Source organism: Lepidochelys kempii, chromosome 11, assembly GCF_965140265.1.
Source record: "Lepidochelys kempii isolate rLepKem1 chromosome 11, rLepKem1.hap2, whole genome shotgun sequence".
Taxonomy (NCBI): Eukaryota; Metazoa; Chordata; order Testudines; family Cheloniidae; genus Lepidochelys; species Lepidochelys kempii.
In genome coordinates, this window is record NC_133266.1 from 21,704,835 (window position 1) to 21,727,714 (window position 22,880).

At 39.5% G+C, this 22,880-nt stretch overlaps 1 protein-coding gene across 11 annotated transcripts in view; it reads right to left on the reverse strand.

Moving 5' to 3' along the window:
• The window catches only part of LRP1B (LDL receptor related protein 1B), a 1,327,274-nt gene that overhangs the window by 717,164 nt on the left and 587,230 nt on the right, over positions 1 to 22,880 (reverse strand). For all 11 annotated transcript variants that reach the window (XM_073305381.1, XM_073305383.1, XM_073305382.1 and 8 more), the window contains one exon: positions 21,008 to 21,265. In XM_073305381.1, the coding sequence (XP_073161482.1) occupies positions 21,008 to 21,265 (258 nt within the window). The remainder of the gene's footprint in view (positions 1 to 21,007; positions 21,266 to 22,880) is intronic.

Genomic DNA, 22,880 nt, shown 5'->3' on the forward strand with positions numbered 1-22,880 from the left:
CTGTTATGCCCTTCCAGAATGTCTGTGAACCGCTGATAACTAATCTCAGGGAATGGTTTTCCAACCAGTTATGCACCCACCTTATAGTAGCTCTGTCAGGGTTTCCTCCCCACTCAGAACTCTAGGGTACAGATGTGGGGACCCGCATGAGAGATCACCTAATCTTATTTCTACCAACTTAGGTTAAACACTCCCCAAGGCACAAATTTTCCCTTGTACCTTGGATTAGGTAATGCTGCCACCACCAAGTGATTTAGACAAACTCAGGGAAAGGACCACTTGGAGTTCCTACTCCCGCCAAACCCCCTTTCCTGGGGAGACTTGAGAATAAACAAGATGAGCACAGACCAACCTTGGGTTGTTTTTTTTAGGACACACACCCCCCCATCAGATTTTAAAAGAAATAGAACTTTATTAGAAAGAAAAAAGGTAAAAGAAGCACCTCTGTAAAATTAGAATGGAAGCTAATCTTACAGGGCAATCAGATTTAAAAACACAGAGGATTTTCTTCTGGGCCAAACTTTAAAGTTACAAAAAGAAAACTAGTAATACACCTTCCTCTCAGCACAGAGAAAATCACAAGCCAAAACAAAAATAAGCTAACGCATTCCCTTGCTAGTACTTACTGATTCTAATGGAATTGGATTGCTTGCTTCCTTGATCTGTGTCCAGCAAGCACACAGAACAGACAGACCAAAACCTTCCCTGCCCCGCCCCGATTTGAAAGTACCTTGTCCCCTTATTGGTCCTTTTGGTCAGGTGCCAGCCAGGTTACCTGAGCTTCTTAACCCTTTACTGGTAAAAAGGTTTTGTGCCTCTGGCTAGGAGGGATTTTATAGTACTGTGTACAGGAAGGTTGTTACCCTTCCCTTTATAATTATGTCAAGCTCCATCTAGGTTGCATTTCCCTAGTTTGTTTATGAGAATATCATATGAGACAGTATCAAAAGCTTTACTAAAGTCAAGATATACCACATCTACCACAAGATAAGGCTTGTAACCCTGTCAAAGAAAGCTATCAGGTTGGTTTGATATGATTTGTTCTTGACAAATCCATGCTGTTACTTAGCATCTTCTAGATGTTTGCAAATTGATTGCTTAATTATATGCTTCATTGTCTTTCCAGGTACAGAAGTTAAGATGACTGGTCTGTAATTCCCCAGGTTATCCTGATGTCATCAGAACTCTAAAATAGCTTACATTTCATGTTACATATTGTGTGTTTTTAATTCCAATTGTTTGTAAACATTTATAGTCTTTTATAGTGCATGCATTGCTCTTAATATAAACATACTAATTTCCATTAGAAATAAGACTTTCAAAAGGAAGTGTGAGCTCACAGAAAATGGAAAAAAAATTACTCTATATCTTTTTATTGGTACTTTATTGTCATGAAGGACTCAGTAAAAGCAAATATATCCAGTGCACTAAATATTGCATAGAGGGCTTTGATTTTGCCACTGCAAGTAAGAAAACTAACAAATTGTCTCTGTCCAAATGTTTTAGCACAAAGTCCATTTTTTCTTGACATATGAAGAGGCCTATGTATTTTTGGTACCGGGGCCAAATGATATAACAGAGATTAAGAAATCCTGCAGAAGGGCACATAGTCCTCGTGCAGTTTTTGGTGGGCAAATAAGATTTTTGCAAGGTTTTTTTGATGTATTCCAAACTAAACAAAGCTAACAATTCCTCAGAAATGGGCACATTCTCTTTCTCTTTCTGAGTAATAAATTCAAACCCTCTGTAAATTTTTAAGATAGAAAATCAAGCTTCTAAAACCTCAAAAAGTGCTTAGGGCAGTGGTGGGTAAACTGTGGTCCGCGAGTTGCACGCAGCCTGTCAGGGTAAACTGCTGGCAGGCCACAAGACAGTGTTTACAGTGACCGTCCACAGGCTTGGCCACCCACAGCTCCCAGTGGTGGCGGTTCACCGTTCCCAGCCAATGGGAGCTGTGGGAAGTGTTGCGGGCTGCAGGGACATGCTGGCCGCTGCTTCCCGCAGCTCCCATTGGCCAGGAACGGCAAACCACAGCTACTAGGAGCTACAGGTGGCCATGCCTGCAGACAGTGAATGTAAACACTATCTCACGGCCTGCCAGCGATTACCCTGAGGAGCTGTGTGCAGTCTGCGGGCCACAGGTTACCCATCACTGGCTCAGGGGATTTCCTACCTCAGAACACTGTATGTTGTGAGTGCTATCTGAGGATCCACTAAACGCTGACAGGAGCAACAATCTACATGGCAATTATCAAGGGAAATGTGTCCTTGATTAATGTTTTTAACACTTAAAGATCATTTTCTTTCATAGCTCTAACGCCATCAAAGTGATTTTTCATATCAGCTATAGTATAAGAGCTTCCTTGACACCAGAACTGTGAATCTTCTGTTTCATTTTGGGATTGTGGTTAGATTTATTTCCATTAATCCATATATATTTAGATATAGGTTCTTTTCCAGAACATAGATTATGGAAGTTTGTACCTAAATATTTTGAAGGATAATATAATTTCTTTTTGCCAAAAATATAAGCAAAAACCAAAGACAAGCCAACAAACCCAAAACATGTTGTTTTTTTCCTAAAGCCTGTGAAATGTAATTTTGTAGATGGTGACTCTTCCTCCTGCTGCACCAAATAAAACTCTAGCACATGTTTTTAAAGAAATAACCGTTTTATATGGGAGTTTAGTAAACAGTAGAACCTCAGAGTTACAAGCACCTTGGGAATGGAGGTTGTTCGTAACACTGAAATATTCATAACTCTGAACAAAACATTATGGTTGTTCTTTCAAAAGTTTGCGACTGAACATTGACTTAATACAGCTTTGAAACTTTACTATGCAGAAGAAAAATGCTGCTTTCCCCTTTTATTTTAGTATTTTATATTTATACAGTAGTGTACTGTATTTGGGTTGGTTGTTTTTTGTCTTGGCTACTGCCTCATTGTGTACTTCCAGGTCCAAATGGGCTGTGTGGTTGACTGGTCAGTTCATAATTCTGGTGTTTGTAACTCTAAGGTTCTACTGTAGATCTTTTGTACTGATTTTGGGAGCGGGAAGGAATTCACAAACAAAATCTGGTTTTTGGCCAGTTTAATATAGTAGTTGATTTTATGTTTTGAATTTTCAATTTGTGTGCAGTTCCTGGTGGGGGTAATAGAGTGTTCATTATGAGAATCAAATGAGGAAGCTATAGAATGTTAGTAAGTCAATAGTGCTGTTCACGTGTAAATGTCTGTATATAAAGAGTAGCACTGGTCAAGAATTTTCTCTTGTAACTTTTTTTTTTTTTTATAGAAAATCGGGTTTTGGTTAAACACATTTTTTCACTATAATTGTCTGCTTTGATTGGAAAATGTTGATGTTTCATCAAAAAATGCAAATCAAAATATCTAAATTCAATACTGGCCCCCCGGGGCCTCACAGAAGTTGTAGTTCAGACGCCTCAGGCGTTTCCATTTTCTCTAGGACCCAGGCTCCCTTGTTGGATTACATAGAATCATAGAATATCAGAGTTGGAAGGGACCTCAGGAGATCATCTTGTCCAACCCCCGGCTCAAAGCAGGACTAATTCCCAATATTTGCCCCAGATCCCTAAATGGACCCCTCAAGGATTGAGCTCACAACCCTGGGTTTAGCAGGCCAATGCTCAAACCACTGAGCTATCCCTCCCCCACCAGGGCAAGGGACTCCTCTGAGGTACTATCCTCCCCTCACCATGAGACGTACTCCAGCCAGAGAGGAAAGCAGGAGCATGAGGTATGCAAACTACAAGTCCCAAGAGGAACCACATTGCCAGCTTCAATTGAAATATTTCAGTTTTAAGCCAAAAATATTCAGGTTTTGGTCAAAATATTAGACCAAAGAGTCAAAATTTTCTACAGGGGTATGAAGTAAGGCTCCTCAGACTCAGGGTGACACTATGGGGTGGCCTAGCAATGGCTATTACCACCACAAAATTTGCCATAGCCACCCTGTAGCAGCGGCTGCTCTCTGGCTGCACAGCTCTGAAGGTGACAGCAGTGCCACAAGAAGGAGTGCTGGAGTTAGATTAGGTGGGGCATTGGGGTCCCCAAGAGCAGCCCCCGGGCTGTGTCCACGCCTGCCAGGGCATGCCACTCAGGATAGGTAGAGGATCTGGGGCTCCCCACAGCTGTACGGACTGACCTACCCAGGCTTCTGGGCCATGCCTCCTTTGGTTGCTGCTCTTCAAGGGCTCTGCCAGCCCCGGAGCTAGGTCCCCCCATCCTGGTGGCTATTTCTAAGCTCTGAGCAGTCGTAGCATGGTGGATAGCTGAGGGGCAACCACATCCCCAACCAGGAGGCAGGCTCTTGGGGTGGGGATGAGAAGAGGAGGAGGCAGGGCTGGAATTTAGGAGGAACAGGGGGCAGGGCTACGGAAAGAGGCAAGGCCTCCTGGGGAACAGGAGCACAGCCCCCCCCGACAACAATTTTCTGTCTAGCCCACATCCAGAAAACGCTGGTGCTACCACTGCTCAGGCTTAATGCAATGGATACTTACTGGAGGTCTCTCCTCTTCAGGAGGCCATCATCCACTAGCCAGACTTCGGTCCTTCTTGTTCAGACCTGTTTGCACAGCTTCGTGTTTGCAGTCTACTCTGAAGTCTAAGCCTGGCACAACTACTGCTGGCCACTCTGCCAGCAACAAGCTGCTTCCCAGCCCAGCTCTTCATCTTTCAGTCCCAGATCCCAAACTGCCCAGCTTTTTTCCCCATAGCCACCTCCCAGGCTGCTGTCCCACAGCTTCCCACTCTAGTCGCTTCAGGGATAGGTCCCCTGCCCTCTGTAAGTACTGCTCTTTCCCAAACAGGAGGGATAATGGAGCCCTCTGGTGACTGCATTCCGCAGTGGGAGTTAACAATGTCTAATAAGGAGGCAAAAGGTTAATTACAATAATGTGACATGAGTAGATTCTGCTGAAGGCAGTATCACCCGCCCACAATGTTTAAAGAAGTCAGGCTTCTGAAAGTCATGAGATGGCTTAAAAATCATGACAATCTTAAATAATAATAAAATCTGGGTTCTTACCTTCTAGTTTCTGAGCCTTTATAGTGCTCTTGTTTCTTTCAAATTTTTCTCCATAACTGATAAGGCTGTAAACCTCGTCCCCCACCCCACCCCAACAATGAAAGTTGAGATTCCAGCAGAAATACATCAAATACTGCAAGACTCACAATACAACAGTGAGAGTTCTGGGGATATTAGTATCTATATTTAAAGAAAGAGACAAAAGAATGTATGTGCAAAAGGAATAAATAATTTAATTCAGGAGGAGGGCAAGACACAGCAATTTGGTTGGTGGCTTTATGTTACTGCCTTCAAATTTCACCTCTCAAGATATATTTTTAAATGCATCTTATTAAAAAAGACAGGTCCTTGTTAAAGGAAATGAGCCTCTGTTTTTTTTCCGGATCCAAGAGACATCTAGCATCGATCCCACCAACTATTTAATAGTTGATACACACTGACATGATGCTGCGAGGCAGACTAGACAGGCATTGCCCTATGCTGTGCCTCTTCTCTGGATAGCCATATTCCATAATTATCAATCCTGCACCATTTGCAAAACATTACTTAGATTAATCAAACTCATTTATACATACTGAGCTTCTGACAAATATGCCATGAGTATTATTAAGTCAAATTTATTTCAAACAAACAAACAAACAAAAACTGATGAGAAGTATCCATCCATTTTCTTCTGAGGAATCAGCCCCAAATATTTATTCTTTTTGAGGAAGCAGCTTTTCCAGAACATCACTTTGTTTCAATTTGTATTTGTAAAGAGTTTGGAAAAGTCTAATAAATCAAATTTAAACCACCATTCTTCAGAGCTTCATGAACCTTCACCCTAAATTTCTCAAATGAAATGACATTGTACAGTGACCTTGTTCCCTAAACAACAGGGAATTTAAATTTCAAAAAATTGGGTTAGAATACATTTTAAAGGCATTATATATGTATTCTGTTCAACCCTACAGTCTACTAAGAGGCACTTATTTTTAAAAAATCATTTTTTGTGGGAGGGAGGGGAGAGTTTTAGGTTAAAATGTTCAAACCTAAGAATTTAAAGTTAGGATCCTAACCTATACTTAGGCTCCTAAATAAAAATAGCCAGATTTTAAAAAAGTGATGAACATATGCAAGTCCTGCTGAAATGAGTGGGAGCTGCAAGCACCTTTGAAAAACATGCTTTATATTTAGGTTCCTAAATATGGAATTAGGAAACTAATTTTAGGCGCACAGACTTGAAAATTCTGAGTTTAGCCTTTAGATTAACATGGGAATTTTTATCCTGCCTATGGTGTGATCAATTTAGTAATACCACGAGGCCCAATTTTAGAACTCTTATTTTGAATATTTACTGACAAGCATAGTTCCATTGACTTCAAAGGGACCTCTCCTAAGTGATCACCAAGATGAGTAAAGATTCCACTCTCTGGCCTATGGTGTCACTTAGGTACTCACTTCCACAGACTAGCATCCGTATAACTGAAAGAAGAATCTGGCCAATCAAGCCAATACACTTACTTCTGTTAACACAACTATAGGAGAGCAGATATCTGTATAACTAGGTTGGTTGCACAAAATTGAAGGAACGGGTGCTCTGCACACTTTCTTTAACTCTGGAGAAGCCTTACCAGGTGAACGTTGTTAAGCTTCCTTGTAATGCTTCTCTTAGGCACAAGGCTTTGGCAGGAAAAGTGACTTCTAAATCATGCAGATCCCAGGGATGAATGATAAAAGAAAGCTGCAGCCCCACTATGAAGTGGCCCCTGTGCAGTGGTTCATTCCATACTAGCATGCCTCTTACCAATTTGTGGAGACTAGCATAGAATGAACTACAGCTAACAAATACAGTATGAGCCTCGCAACTATCGAAGAATATACCTGTGAAGGAGTCAATACTGCTTCAAGTGTCAATTCATATCTCCCCCTTCTTTGTAGAGAAATATTTGCATGGACATACCATGAAAGATGTTGTCTGAGCAGAAGGTGCTCAGCCATCACTGCACAGGGGCCACTTTATAGTGGGGCAGCAGCTTTCTTTCATCATTGATTCCTGGGATCTGCATGATTTAGAAGTCACTTTTCCTGCCAAAGCCATCTGCCTAAGAGAAGCATTACAAGGAAGCTTAACAAGGTTCACCTCTCAGTTCCCATCAACTTTGTCCCTGGGTCATGAGTTTTACAATAGGATAGCAGAATCTGGGCCTTATTTTTAAGCATATTTTTAAGTTTATTCATGCTGTGAAATGCTGTCTACCTTTCAAAAAATCAGGTTTCTGGAATGAGCAAAAATGGAACCATTTTCTTTTATGCCTCATTTTTCACCTCTTTTGCCATGAAGCTCTGTAAATGAACTGTGTTTTACAATATGACATGGCGGGTGGGGGATGCGAAACTTGCCAACACAGTGAAATAAGGTAATCCCAAGGGCTAAATATTTTTGTAGGGAGTGAATTTTCTGCTGCCAATCTCACGTCAAAAACAAATGTGAACAGTGGAAAACCAACACATCTCTAATTTCTGCTTTAGTGAGTTTCAAGTGTGTTGCCAAATGATTGTAAACTTGTAATGGGATCCGAGCAGCCTGGCATCTATGCTGAACAATAAAGGCAGATTTATAGAGGTGTAGAGCTATAACAATCTTTTTTTTAAACTGCACATTCAAAAAGCTTTTTATAAATCTGTTGAGACAGTAAATCAGAACTGGTTATTTACTTCAAAGCAGTTAAATCATCGGCAGTTAACCTGAAAATTACAGCATAATTTAGCATCAATAGCTGTCTCATCAAGCATGTGGACTTAAGAGGAAGGAACTGTTGAGGAGAACATGACATGGCTGTGTTAGTTTACCACAGTTGGTTATTCTAATTGGCCTTCCTCAAAGGCGGGAGAGTCTGGCCTTCCACCTTCTCATCAGAACACTGCCTTCTTTCTGTGTCATGAACGTCATAAAAATAGTCTTCCTTTCTTGAAAATAATACTGCCACTTTAATGTTTTCCCATAAAGATGCCAAACAGCAGATAATTAAAATTTTAAAGATGAATAAAATATTTTAATAAAACATGGATTTACTTTTATAGTAAAAAAGTTATTAAGGAAAATGACTTAGGGGAAAAAAGTTAGAATATTTTAATATAGTAGGTGAGCACAGGCCTCTCAGATATGCTTCTCAAGGGATAATATAAAAGTTACTTATTATAGTCAGCTTTTTAAAAGTGAATTCACGTTTAAGGGTTTATTGTACCAGGAGAGGATCACAAAAGAAACAACACTGATACACAATATTTGCATCTTTATAATATTTACAAAATCTTTGCAATATTTACACTTTATTCACCCAGTTGAATCAGCATAACTAAGATATATGCCTTAATTTCACAGGCTGTATATTGAGCCCATAAACAAGCATGCCAACGTTTTTGCTCTGAACAGTATATGGACTTGCTGATATTAAATACAAAAACTGGTGGCTACACTAGCATTGGGAATTAAAGCTTTGTTTCTTTTCCCAAATGGAAGTATTAGATTCAATTAACTTAAACATTCCCAAAAACTAATATTTGTCTTTACTGATCAGCATTTCTGATCTTTCCAAATGAAAAAAGTTATGTATTTTTCATAATGTAGATATTATGAAGAGTTATAAGCATGAGTTTCTGTCTCTGTAACATATTAAGGCAAAAGAAGAAATGAAGAGTTCTGAGCAAGAGTGACATTCTCTCTCTCTCTCTCTCTTTCTAACATAATAGGCTAAAGAAGAAACAAAGGCCTACAGTGCAACACTTTTCCAGTTTGCTGACACTTGAGAAAGTGTATTTTGTTGAAGCATTGGTGCAGAATACACCGGAAATCTACTAAAAAACAAATGTCAGCCTAATTTAAATCACATCTGATTGATACTATTAGCAGGAATATTTCAAAAAAAATCATCTTGATTATAAATAGACACACTATATAGTCAATCAGTTAAAGTAGCTAGCTCAGTATTTCACTCACTATAAAAACAAAATCACACCAAGTGTTTTAACAGACTGTATTTATCTCTTCAGATTACTAAGGAAGGAGGATAGTTACTTATTTATAGTTAAAACACCATACATTATTTTTTTTCTAGCTCTCTCCCTTCCTCAAAAAAAAAAAATACAAATTGTTTCACACAATTATAAAGGTTTCTGGAAATAATTAAGGCCATAATCACACTGAGGTATATCTATTTCTATAACACAGAACAATTAATACTGCACTAACAGATGGCTCTACCAAAGTGGTGTTCCTGCCAGCCACCCAAAAACATGAGATAACATGCACATCTAATGTCACTAAGCTCCAAGATTCCCCACATCATGGTGTGGATTGAACAAAAACAAACAAAACTGTCTGTACCTAAAAACTGCGGACATAGCTAGTTTGTGATAAAAAAAAATGCTTATATTACCGTTATCCCACCCTCCCCCTCTCCTCTCTGTCCCATTTATTTGTTTCATCTATTTGTTCTATTTTATCTTAAATTAAGGTAGTAAGACAGGCATTGTTTTTTCCAGGCAGACATATGTTTGTACACAATACTCAGGCCTAGCTGGAGCATCAAACCACTACTATAATGCAAGTAATTAATAAATAAATAATAATAATAATAATAAATAATAATAGGGGACATTTTAGACCGATGCACCAGTTATTTCTGTTCCCCTTCCTGGAAAAAAAAAAGTCCAACAGGAGCAAAATGCTTGGATGAATCTTAATTATGGCTTGATTCTACCACCCTTACATTGAAATGCACCTTATTCCACAAGCATTCCCATGGTTAAGGTATTTCTCAATTTGAATAAGAGTGATAGGATCTGACCCTTAATGATTTATTAATGCACCTATCATAAATGGAATGCTGACAAATATTAAACCATAGAGCCCAAAATAGACCATCTAAAATGTTCTATGGCAATTGTAGTTTCAGAGAAGTATAATTCTTAACCGAAACTCTCTGGACTGCAGCTTTTGAAAGGCACAGTGTCTGTTCCCATACCACCCCTTTCTGATCACCTAAGTGAGGCTAGTGCCAGCAGCCTTGTGGAGTTCTATCTACTTGTACATAGACAGCGCAGATCAGTGCAGCACCTTATCATCTTTGATGTGTTTATCTTCACAACAACCCTGTGAGGTATAGAACTGCTATTATCCTCATTTTATAGATGGGGAACTGAGAAACTAAAGACTAAGTTACTTACTCAAAGTCATACAGGGAGTTTATGCAAGACCAGGGAATTAAACCTGGGTCTTTCTGAAGCACAGGCTACTCTCCTAACCACTGGACCACCCTTGCTTCTCTGCAAGCAAAGAATGCCATGGTGCCCCTCCCTTGCACAGATGTGTAAGGGAAATAGGAGGATACTTGCACCATCTCTCCTTCTTGCACCCTCATATGGGGGCTGATTATAATCTTGCCCTATATTTGTAAGGGTTTTGACCAGTCTAAGGTTAAATGACTTATGTGGTAAGACTTCCCTGAGAGAAACACCCAATATTAATGTTCTCTATTATTTTGAAAACATAGTGGAGCCATTGAAATGAGGTACTGTAGTAGCTCTGCGTTCCTAACCACACAGTATCTTTCTAAATGGAAGCAGTAGTTTCTTGGACTGAGCCTTTTGGCTACTTTAAATGTGACAGTTTATAAAGAAATCATATTTGAACACTGCCTAGAGTAACTATCTAACTTTGTTTTTATGAATGATAAACTTTACAAACACTTATGAAAATGTAGGGAACTTAGTGAAAGCTAAACAGAATTGCTGACTGTACAAGTGTGTTTGTTTGTTTGTTTTTTGTGTTTAACATAAGAAAAAGGAAGTGTGATCTGCTGATTTGAGGCAATATAGAGTGTGGATTATGACAGGTATACAGACTTTTATAAAACTTATATTAATGATTTGAGTTTAATCACTTTGGCCCAGATTTGTACGGGTATTTTAGGCATTGCTCCTGTCAGTGTTGCAATGCCTAGATTGCGTAGAATCCTAAGTCTCATTTTCAAAAGTGATTTAGGCACTTATATGCCTAAATATCTTTCAGGATCTGGGCCTAACTTTGATTGAAATCAATGGGAGTTAGGTGCCTAAACACTTGTAAGGATCTGGGCCTTAGGGCTAGATCCACAAAGGGGACTCAAGCTCAGCATTGCAATTCCTAATGTTTAGGTGCTCTGCCACTGAATAGAATCCACAGCCCTGAGTTAGGAGCCCAGGTTCCCTATACAATTCATGTGGTGAATCAGGCACTTTAAAAATGGGACTCACAGCAGCACTCAAGGTGAGTTGGGAGCCGCCAACATTAGCCAGGAGTCTATAAGAGAGGAAAGGAGAGGGGCTTTAGGCCCAGATCCACAAAGGTATTTAGGTGCCTAACTGACAAACCAGAGGGATGCACTTACCTCTGCTTAGGATTCACAGTTGTGAACTGTCTCCTAGGTGTAGATGTAGGTGTGTAAACCAGGTCAGCCCTTTCTTGCTAGAAAGGAGAGAGACACAGCCTTCCTACTGTATAACACAAGGATTAGGGCACTCCCCTGGGATGAAGGCAACATATTTCCAAATCCCTGCTCTGACTTATTTGAAGCAGGGACTGGAACGGAGGTCTCCCATCTTCCAGGAGTGTGCCCTGACCACTAAACTATGGGTATGCTGGTATGAGTTTCTCTTGAAGATGTTCCAAGTACAGCATATAATCCTGCCCAACTCTTGGGTGCATATTCGGGTGACTAGCCCATATCACTGGGGCCCTCCTGCTTCTTTTAGGGGCTAGCTCAAGCAGAGCTAGTGTGTGCATGTCTACATGAGCTGGGAATCACACCTTCCAGCTGCTGTGTAGATAGACTCTTAGGATCCTAGGTCAACAAAGCATTGCAATACTTACCAGAGCAACACCTAAATGCCTTTAAAAATCTGAGCCTTCATCTCATTTGGTCCATCTTTCCTCAAGCAGTTCAGTTAACTTTACAGACAGCTATTTTTCCCATTTGAAAATAATCCTGGGTAATACTGCCAGCTGGGCTGACTCAAGGAGCAACTGCTGCTTTCCTGAAAGACTCTCAAAATGAAAGTGAACCTGGGAAGAATATTGCTGAACTAAAATGGAAATAGCACTGGACTTTATTTATAAAGGAATTAACTATGCAGATAAGGTACTGGTGCATAGCTTGAAAACAAGTTGAAAAAAAGGCAAAAAAGAATCTCTGGAACCATATACGATGACAGGTATAGAAGCATTTTTCAATTAGTTAATTATTTTTGCTTATATGGTGTGACAGAGATTTTATGTAATTATGCATGCAAAGAATATTCAAACTTTATCAGCAACTCAAGAACTGTCATGGTGATTGCGTAGCCCACCATAGCATACTGCATCTGTTCTGTGACATGTTGATAAAATACAGGGCTTATAAGCAGTGACAGGAGAGCCCAACCTCTTTGCACATGCCTGCCCCACTCCCCTCATTAAATTACTTCCAAACATTAAATCACTTTGTTTCCAAACCAACCGAGAAAATTACACAGCTTAAAACTGACTTTGCCAAAAATGATTTACTCCACTGAAAAGATTTCCATTACACTGAAATTTTCCATTTCAGAATGAATGCTCCATTCATTGACATCACAAACTGTATAACCAAAAACAAAGTTTATTATGTTCAAACTGATTCACAACAAAGGAAGAGGTTTTTATTAATTATTATTAATTATTATTATTATTTTAAAAAATCTTGATTATTATAACTGACGGGCACCTTCAGTTATTTAGTATTTTAGGGCCTAATCCAAAATCCATTGAAGTCAATGGGCATCTTTCCACTGACTTCAGTGGACTTTATCTCGGATGCTTAATGGAGTTGTGTGCAGGGCCAGTGCCCTACATTTTGGTCTATTCAGCAGTGTCCCCAATCCCAGAAGTTAAAAATATAATAAAATAAATTAAAAAATAAATTAGACCCTAAAATCATGAGATTAAAAATTTAAATAATATTTTGTGAGTCTATATGGTTTTTGAACTCCCAATTCTCACCTCCAGTGTATGTGACAATCACAGGGTTACCAACTCTCACAGATTTATCATGAGTATGGCCATTTTGGCTCACACTAGAGCATTAAACTGGGATCAGGACCACCATTGTACTGAATCCTGTACCAACACTTAGTAAGAGACAGTCCCTGTCCTGTAGAGCTTGTAATTGTCTCAGGCAAAGCACAGTGGGCAGTTTGTGACATGGGAGATGAAACTCAGAGTTACCAAATGCATATCCTATAGGGGCTACCAAGCTGCTATTACATGGGAACAGTTATTAATCCTTGTTACACTGGGCAGGATTCAAATTGGTGAGCCGGCTCTAAAGTTCATCAGTAATGCCCCAAACATCCACTCCAGAGACAGAATCACCTTTGTACCTAGTGTTTCATATGTTAGTTTCCCCTCAACATAATACTAAGTTTCCATGTACATTTTCCACTAGTTGGTTCCCATTTATTATGCAACAGGTATTCATTTGCTGATCTTCCTATCAGAATTTCACAAATCCTTTTGTCCCTCTTCTTGGGCTCCCCAGTCACCTTTATGTCAGGGCTAGTCATTTCCATCACTTCTCTGTGGGCTTGTCTACACTGGCAAGTTTCTGCGCAGTAAAGCAGCTTTTTGTGCTCAAACTGCAGCCGTGTACACACTGCCAAGCCGCTTTGTGCACAGAAACTCCTAGTTGCAGCGCTGCAAAAAACCCACCTCGATGAGACTCATAAGGCTATTTGCGCAGAGGCTCCAGTCCTCTATTGCCAGTGTAGACACTTGATTGCTTTCTGTGCCGTAATTGGCCTCTGCATCTGTCTCATAATGCCTCAAGTGACTGCTCTGCTCATTGTTTTGAACTCAGCTGCCCTGGAGAGATGTGCCCCACCCCTTTCAAAGCACCATTTCTGACAGCCCTTGTGTGCTGTGCTGATCTGCTCTGCTCTGGGACACAAAGCAACCATTAATGTGGAATGCTCGTGCTGTTGAACACAGAGGAGGGTGTGTGTGTGTGTGTGCGTGCACCCATGGAACAATGGAATTGGGAAATCTGCATCATGTGAGGCTGTGCCTGTCCCATGAGGCATTGCAAACCCTTCCCAAAGCACCCTGCGGCCAGTTGCATAGTGCAATAGCTACCCCACAGTGCATTGCTGTCTTTGCTGTTGCAGGAGCTGCTAATGTGGATGCACTCCACCATCACAAGGAGCACAGTGTGGACACACAGCAGCTGTTTAATTCCAGCGTTTTAATAAAAGTGGTATAACTTGTGGCAGAGAAACTTGTCAGTGTAGACATACTCTAAGTTGCCTATATACCAGGGCTTCTTAAATCCAACAACCCCTTCATTAGGGTTTTCCAGCTTCTCAACAGTGTGGTAAGCCTGGACAACAGAAGCATGTTATTTGCTACATTTCTTACAAAAGACTATATGGAAAAACAGATGAGATTAGGCTTTTGTTATATTAGAGAACTAGGTTCCACTGGCACCTTTGCCTGCAGGGAATTTTTTGCAAGATCTCAGTTATCTATCAGAAGTGTGACTGATACTTATGCCTTACTGTGGAGCAGTACTAGGCTTTGGATCTTAGTAAGGGTTATAAAGTGCACAGAAATATTAATAGCATCCAGGACTAGAATGCATGGTATTGGAGTTTACACTTTAGTGCAATGTCCCCTAGACTAAAGAAGCTTCTCTCTCTACATTACTTCCCCCAGATCATGTGATGGCCAGAGATTTTGGCATCACTCAAAAATTGCTACAAGGGCCAAATACAAAAATTTGCAGGAGTCAGCAATATTGACTAAGTCCTGCAAACACTAACTGGGAAAGTTACACTCACTAATACCAGTTCTCCCATTAAAATCAATAGGGTAGCTAATGGTGCTAAGCACTATGCTCACAGGTAAACTTTTGAAATATCAAGCCTATGATTGCAGCACCTCTATTGTTAAAGACTCACAGGTTCTCTGTTGAAGACCTGCTGTCTAATCACATTCTGACTTAGAAATTAAATTTTCCTTTGGGCTAAAATTTGGCATACCAGTTCCTAGTTGTGGGTGCTTCTTCCCAAAGTTAGAAAGAAAGTAGATTGTCATATTTTTACTACAAAGGAAGCAAACAAAGGATGTCTTGGGAGTATCAGATATTTTTCTCATGCTCATTCTTCTTCCGTATGAAAAAGGTTTTGGAGAAAACAAACACCTGCCAGGGATGATATAGGTATACTTGGTCCTTCATCAGCACAGGGAAATGGGCAAGCTAGCCTCTCAAGGTCACTTCCAGCCTTACATTTCTATGATTCTATAAAAACTAGAAATTTGGCAGCTATTCTTTTATTAGTTCTACTGCATCCTTTTTGGAATTATCAAACTATTTTGCAAAAGTGTAGCATGACGAAGTTGTCTTCTGGCACTAGACTCCTATCATCACCTGTCTGGACACTTATAAAGCCTTTCAAAGAGTATTTTAGGAGGTGGAGGAATTCTTTTTAAGATCCTGATTCAAGATCCATTGACTTCAATAGGCTTTGGATCAGACCTTAAGGTTTTAGCACTTATTTGTAATAAGAAAATATTTGAAGTAATAAATGAGTGTTCAGAAATAAGCATTAAACTTGCTGTCAATTAGTCTAATTGACACAAAGTTGATTGTCTGAATTTCCCTAAATCGTCCCTGCGAAAGAACAGCTCAGCTTGGAAAGCACAGAGATAGATGTCTATAAAACAGTTAGGGAATTTATAAGTAAAAATCAAGATAAGCTTTAGAAGAAGAATGAAAGAAAAAATGTCCACAGTTTGGTGGTGATTGTTTTCATTTATCATACATTTTAACTTCAGTTTAGAATAGCAGCAGAGAGTGTTTAAGCCAATATGTGTATTTCAAAGACTTAAGTAAACACATATTTTATTTGGCAAGGTCTGTATGTAATCAGAATCTTATACCTTAACATGTGTTTGTTTTTTCCCCTCCTTTAATTCCCCACTAGAAAAATGCTACTATTTACATTAAATTAATCTTATAATTGGTAATAATAAAAACACATTTGTAAAATGTTCAGAGAGTGTCACATTTCAAATCCCCACCAAACTAATTGTCTATTAGTTTTAGATGTTGATAGCATGCACAATTATTCTATTTTACAAAATCTTGCTAACAAAGCTCAAAACACTGATATATTTTACAAGCAGAATAATCTTATCAGAGTATTTTAAATATTAAAATGTTGCAGATATAGGATGGTTCTCAGACTGTTATGCCTGTTTTGAGATAAATGTACATGGAACGATGTACAAAGAAGTGCTGACTGCAGCAAAAAGTTAAATGTTATTTTCATTTATCATTTACAAAAACCTCTTCTGTACTTGGAAATGTTTTGTCTTCCTTTACACGTCTCTACAGCTGCAAGAGTCATGCTGTCGTGGAGGAGAAGGGAGAGGGAAATAAATTGAACTCCAACTCTGGGAGATGCCATTGGTAAGAAGTAGTGTTTTTACACACACACACACACACTGAAACTATTAGAAAAACTATTAAACTATTAGTCTATCACTGTACCTTTATCTCTCATTATGCTTTTTTTCTGCTAGAATAAGATTAATTCCACCTACCATCAGAATTTTTTTCCCACATAGGTACTTGAAAATAGCCACCAAGGCCAGCACTACTTAGTTACAGGGTTTAATTCAGAGAACATACCTGTTGGAGAAAGGATATAGTTGTTGAGGGAGAGGAAGAGGTCTGAAGTGGTATTTTGTGATTTGGGATGGAAAACCAGGTTGCTAACTTTCACAGGAGTTCAAAAGGTGGAGAGTTGTCTGAAATTCCCCTCTCCTGTCAGTGCTGATGGATCAAACGGGGGCTGTATGCTTCCAGCCAGATGGAACCAGGCTGAGAGATAGACTTCTTATGGAGGTCTTCATAGATTTTAAGGCCAGAAGGGTCCATTATGAAATCTAGTCTGACCTTTTGTGTAACACAGGCGCAAGAACCTCATAAATTAATTTCTGTATCAAGCCCATAACTTCATTTTGAGATTAGAATATAATTTCTCAAAATATCCTGCCTTGACTTAAAGTGACGGATAATCCACCATGTCCCTTGGAAAATTATTCCAATGGTTAATTACCCTTACAGTTAAAAAATTGCACCACATTTGTAGTCTGAATTTGTCTAGCTTCAGTTTCAAGCCATCAAATCTCTCTATGCTTTTTTTCTGGTAGATTAAAGAGCTGTCTGCTACAAGAATTTTTTCCCCCATGTAGGTAGGTACTTGTAGACTGTGAACAAGTCACCTTTTAACTTTCTTATCGATAAACCACATGTCTGAGTTTCTTGCTATAAGGCAAATTTTCCAGAATAATTCTTGTAGCTCTTTTCTGAACTCTTTCAAGTTGTCAACATTCTTTTTGAAGTGTTGACACTAGAACTGGAGACAGTATAACTGTCTTACTAACGCCATACAGAGGTATTACTACCTCCCTTCTCCTGCTTGATATTTTCCTGCTTATATATCCAAGGATTGTGTTCACACTCTTAGGTACAGCATCCCTCCGGGAGCTCATGTGATGACCCCTAAGTCCTTTTCCTGCTTTTCAGGATATAGTCTTCCAACTTACAAACGTTCCCTCACTCTTTGGACTGGATCCACAAAGAGGACTTAGGCTCAGCATCGCAATGCCTAACTATTGGTGCTCTTCTGCCTAATGGAATATACAGAGTTAGGCTCCCTATACAATACATGAGCACCTCAGAATGGGCATCCACAGCCACTGAGCTGAGCATGGAGCTGCCTTGGCTAGCCACTAGGAAATGCCAAGGAAAGTGGAGTATCCTACACCATGCCCCTGTAAGGAAGTTAGGCACCTAAGTCCTTTTTCACACATACAAAAACCCAAGAAGCCCACACACATAATGACAGTGCCTCCTTTCAACTGTTAGCCCAGTGGTTAGCACACTCACCCAGGATGTGGGAGGCCCAAGTGCCATTCTACCCTCTGCCTGATTTGGGGCAGTATTTGAAGCCACATCTCCTATCTCTTAGGCAAGTCCCTTAACTACTATACTATGGAATATTCCAGGGTGGGTCTGTCTTTCAATCTCCTGTTGAAACTGTTCTATTCTTTGTAATTAATTAAACAGTCATTAGAACAGAGACTTGAATTTAAGTCTCCCAAATCCAAGAAGAATACCCTATCCACTGGGCTATGGAGTCACTCTCTCTCTCTCTTTCTTTGGTCCCATGATTATTCAATTAGTTATAACAAGTGGAACAGCTTCAACAGGAGTCATTGAGAGAAACCAACCCAGAATATTCCATAGCCCAGTGGCAGGTAAACGCCTAAGTGTCTAAAATCGCTTTGATCTTCCCCCATTGTTCCTTCCAGACTCTAAGGCCAGGAGGGACCATCATGATCATCTAGTCTGATCTCCTGCACATTGCAGGTCCAGAACCCCATCCACCCATTCCTGCAGTGGGCCCATAACTCTGGCTGAGTTACATAAATTCTCAAATCTTGATTTAAAGACTTCAAGTTACAGAGAATCCTGGATGTCGGACCTTGCATTTGGCTTTATTAAAAAGGATATTATTCAAATGAGCCCATCTCATTCAAGTAATCCAGGTCAATCCATATAACTGTCTCCATCATTATTTATCACTCCACCAATTTTTGTGTCATATGTAAACTTTACCACCAGTGAATTTATGTTTTCTCCCAGAATAGCACTTAATTGCAAACAGATACCTTGCAAGACTGGGATAAAGAAGCACTTCAAAGGCCAGTATTTTTCTTTGTTTTCTGTACAAAGACTTCACATGGGTGGCCCTTTGTTTTGTTGGGCCTGTTATTGGCTAAAACACCAAACAAGAGAAACTAAGGCAACATTTTTCCGTGGTAGGAAAACTACTGTTCATATTTTCTTTGAAGAATTCTATGGGTTTGACCATTTGTTAGGCTTGGCTGACACATGAACGTGCCAAATGAGGTATTCTTAATTGGTTGTAAAATGAAACTGAATTAATTTTTAGTAAGTAAACACCGAGAAAAAATGAGAGGAATTGTGTGTATGAGAGAGAGAGACAGAGACAGAGAGAGAGATATGCTAAAATTTAATTCTCCAGAGGCTGTGGATTGTAGCCATCAGAGGGCCTATTCTCCCTTGTAGGATACAGTTTCAGGTAACTCCAGGAGGAAATTAGGACCTGGTGAGATTGGCTTGATTAGAAGCACCAAGTGGATTACTTTTATCCTGCCAATGAGGAAGGGAATAAGACTTCTACATAGTTATCTGAGTCAAGATTAAACTAAAAGTTAGAACAAATCTTTGTAGCATACTCCATAGCCAGGGAAATGTCAATTCAAAAGTAATTAGACCAAATATAAAGATGTAAATATTCAGAAAACAACAACAACAACAACAGAGCGTCCACAGACTGGTGTGAAAATACAGTGCCTACAAAAACTGATTAGCTCACTGACTTGAGCCACTATGTTAATTTCCCAATCATAGTTTAACCCTGATTCTGAAAGCATATCTGCTAATGCAGACCCTGCAGCATTCAAACTGTTAAATCTTTCTATGCATAGGGAGCACAGAAGGGAAAAAAAGCACACAAGGGAATTGGGGAAGACCCAATAGTGCATTGAAACTGTGCTCTGATGATGGAGTTTAGAGGATGAGGGGACACACTGTTAAATATAAACCATTCATTTTGTGAAGAACCCCAGCTAATTCCTTTCCTTTTTATGCACTAAAAAGAACAAAAAAGGTATTTAGGAAGTGCCCACTCCAGTCCTACCGACAAGAAAATTGGGATTTTGTAGTGAAAATAGAAAGAACTGTGAAAAATACACAATAGAAGTCCAAATAAAATAACAAGTTCAAACATACAAAGTAGCCTTAGTATCTGAGGGAAAATGTAGGATCACTCGGAAGGGCAGACAGTGGTGAAAGTAGTAAATTCCTCTGACTAAAAAAAGTTATTGATTTTCAAAGTAGTAAAGGATGGGCATGGATGGATGGATGTGTAAGAGGGATCAAGTTCCTTACCCTATAGGCATACATTGAAAAGGATATTTTTCTTGGTGATCTGAATAGTAGTTGTGAAATCATTAGGACTGGTAGCCACATTTTCAGTTGGCCCCATCTTCATTATAGTCCCAATCAAACCTTTCTTCCAAACACTCCCAGACTTGGTGGCGAAGGAGTTTAAAATCTACATCAGAATCGTCTGGCTCAGGGCCATCTCTACTTAAGGGAAGACTGAGTAAGGTTCTCAGAAAAAAAGGGCAAAATTATGGACATTCCAATTCAGAGGCATTCTAAAGTTTAGCATTGCACAATCTTCCTACGCTAGTTAAACTGCACAGAGAGATGACTCATCATGAGGGCGACTCTAAATTTTCCTAGTGCAAAAGTGAGACATTTCCGGTAAACAAGGAAATATTACTAGTGTTTGAAAGTAATGAAGCTCTACTAATCTACAGTAAATGTGACAATTATATGTACATGTTGTTAATTAGCATCTTATTTATCTGGCAGTAAACAATCATTTTCAACAAATTTTAGCTATCAACACATTTCAGGAAAAAAAGGCATTTTCAAGTTTCTTCTTCCATTGTGCTAGCTTTGTTTTTTTGTAATATCATACCGATCACACAGTGCACTTAGACTCTGTGAAAATTCTCAGCTTTTTTCAAGCCTCTGTATCTATGTGTTAGAGAGGGAAACAGCAACAAAGCAGCAAAATGTTTCTGTGCCTTTCAATGTTTAATGCATAAGCAGAGCAAGAGAATAACCTGAAATATCAGCAACATTGAGCACCAAAATAAGAGTTTTTAAGTCTGCAAACAAAGTTTGCTAGAAAGACAGGTATTTTAAACTATTCTGCTAAAGGAATCCCACTAAAAAAATTAAAATACTTACTGTGAAGATACTGAGCAATGTTTATTATCCATTCATCTGTTAATCTCCCAGCTTTTGATATCTTGGTACATTTCAGCTGACTTGAAGATTCTCTCGATTCAATCCAACAAATTGTGTCCTTATTGTATATAAAATCCAGTGTATTAATTCCATTTCCTTTCACTGAGTTTGGAGTAGAAACTTTACTTCCATTAAGATATAATACTTCAATAGTTTCAGAGCTTGCAATCAGAAGAACTGGAGGTCTGTCACTGGGCTCTAAAAAAATAAATGAGCAAAAAGTTTAGTTGACAGATCATCCTATTACCATCTTTCCAAAACACACGTAGCATTTATGTTACCTTAGCTATATATTTAAAAAAAATATTTAAATATAACACATTGGTTTTTTTTTCTTTTGACTGAGAATGCACCATAGTAATTGAGTTTACCACTCGGTAATATTTAATGTAAATGTTTCTTAACTTTTACTCTGCTTTTGTTATGAGTCTGTACAGCACCTAGCACAGTAGGATCCTTATCCACGACTAGAGCTCCTAGGTGCTAGTAGAAGACAAAGGCAAAGTCCAGATGTACCACAAAGTATGTTCAATGGAATTACTTAAAAGCAACAAGGAAGCTAATCCTTCTAGATATATCTCTATCTGATCTCTGAATCTTCACTAGCATTAGTATATACAATGTTCATGTTCAGTATGAAATAGTGGCATAAGTAATTGCAAGGGAACAAAAGGTTATTAGTATCAGTATTGAGAAAAATCTGACAAAGCCCCTGCACAGAAGCAGAATATGATTCTGAACTGGTGCTTCCTTCAGTATGAGGTGGGGCCTGGCTAACATGCCTACCATGCTGCAGTATATGGCCCAGATCTGCTAATCTGAGGGGAATAGCCAAATTCCTGGACTAATTACATATAAGCTGTTGACAGCACTGCGCACTCTGGAAAGTGCATCCTGCTGCTTCCTGAAGCAGCAGGATAAGGCAAGACTCAGATCCACTAAGGCACTTAGACACATAAATCCCAGTTTTAGGCAGCAATGCAACCCACAAAATCTCTGAAGAGCTGCTGTAAGGTAAGAACCACCATTTCCTCGTCTAGCCATTTTGTGGCAAGAGAGGCACACATTCTCACAAGATACAAATTAATTGCCTGTCCTGGAGTCAGGCAGCTCAGGGATTACTGACTGCAGATATCTCATCTGTGCTAGCAATCTCCCTTCAGCCGGACTTAGGCACCTAACTCCATGAGACAGAAGGGGCTTTGGGACACAACTCTCTCCTTGGTATCTTCCATTTGCTCATTTATATGGTTCCTCACCTAGACATTGGCTTTTGTGGATTACAGTCTTAGGTGCCTATCTCTCCCCATTCATTGTATAGGAAGTCTAGGTGCCTAACTCAGGGTTTCTGGATCAAATTGTTCTAGGGTGACAAGATAGCAAGTGTGAAAAATAGGGACCGGGGGTGTGTATAGGGGGGAAATAGGCACCTATGTAAGAAAAAGCCCCAAATATCGGGACAGTCCCTATAAAATCGGGACATCTGGTCACCCTAAATTGTTCCTATGATTTGCTAGATGTGTAAAAGTTAGGTGTTGTGACGCTCACAGTAAGTATCTTTCTGGATCCAGGCCTAAGTGCTTTCCCTGAGTCAACATGTATGGCCCCTAGACTCAACCAGGATGGCCCCAAGACTCTTTGCTTGGCTGATACCACTCCATTCCTTTCCCCACCTTTTGGCTCATAGTACCAAGGCTGGGACTTTTCCCTGAAGTTATCATAGAAAATTCCAGAACTATTCTCACCTATTTATACATGTCAACGTGACAACAGGTGGCCCATGCCAAAGAAAAATTAACAAATTATTACTGAC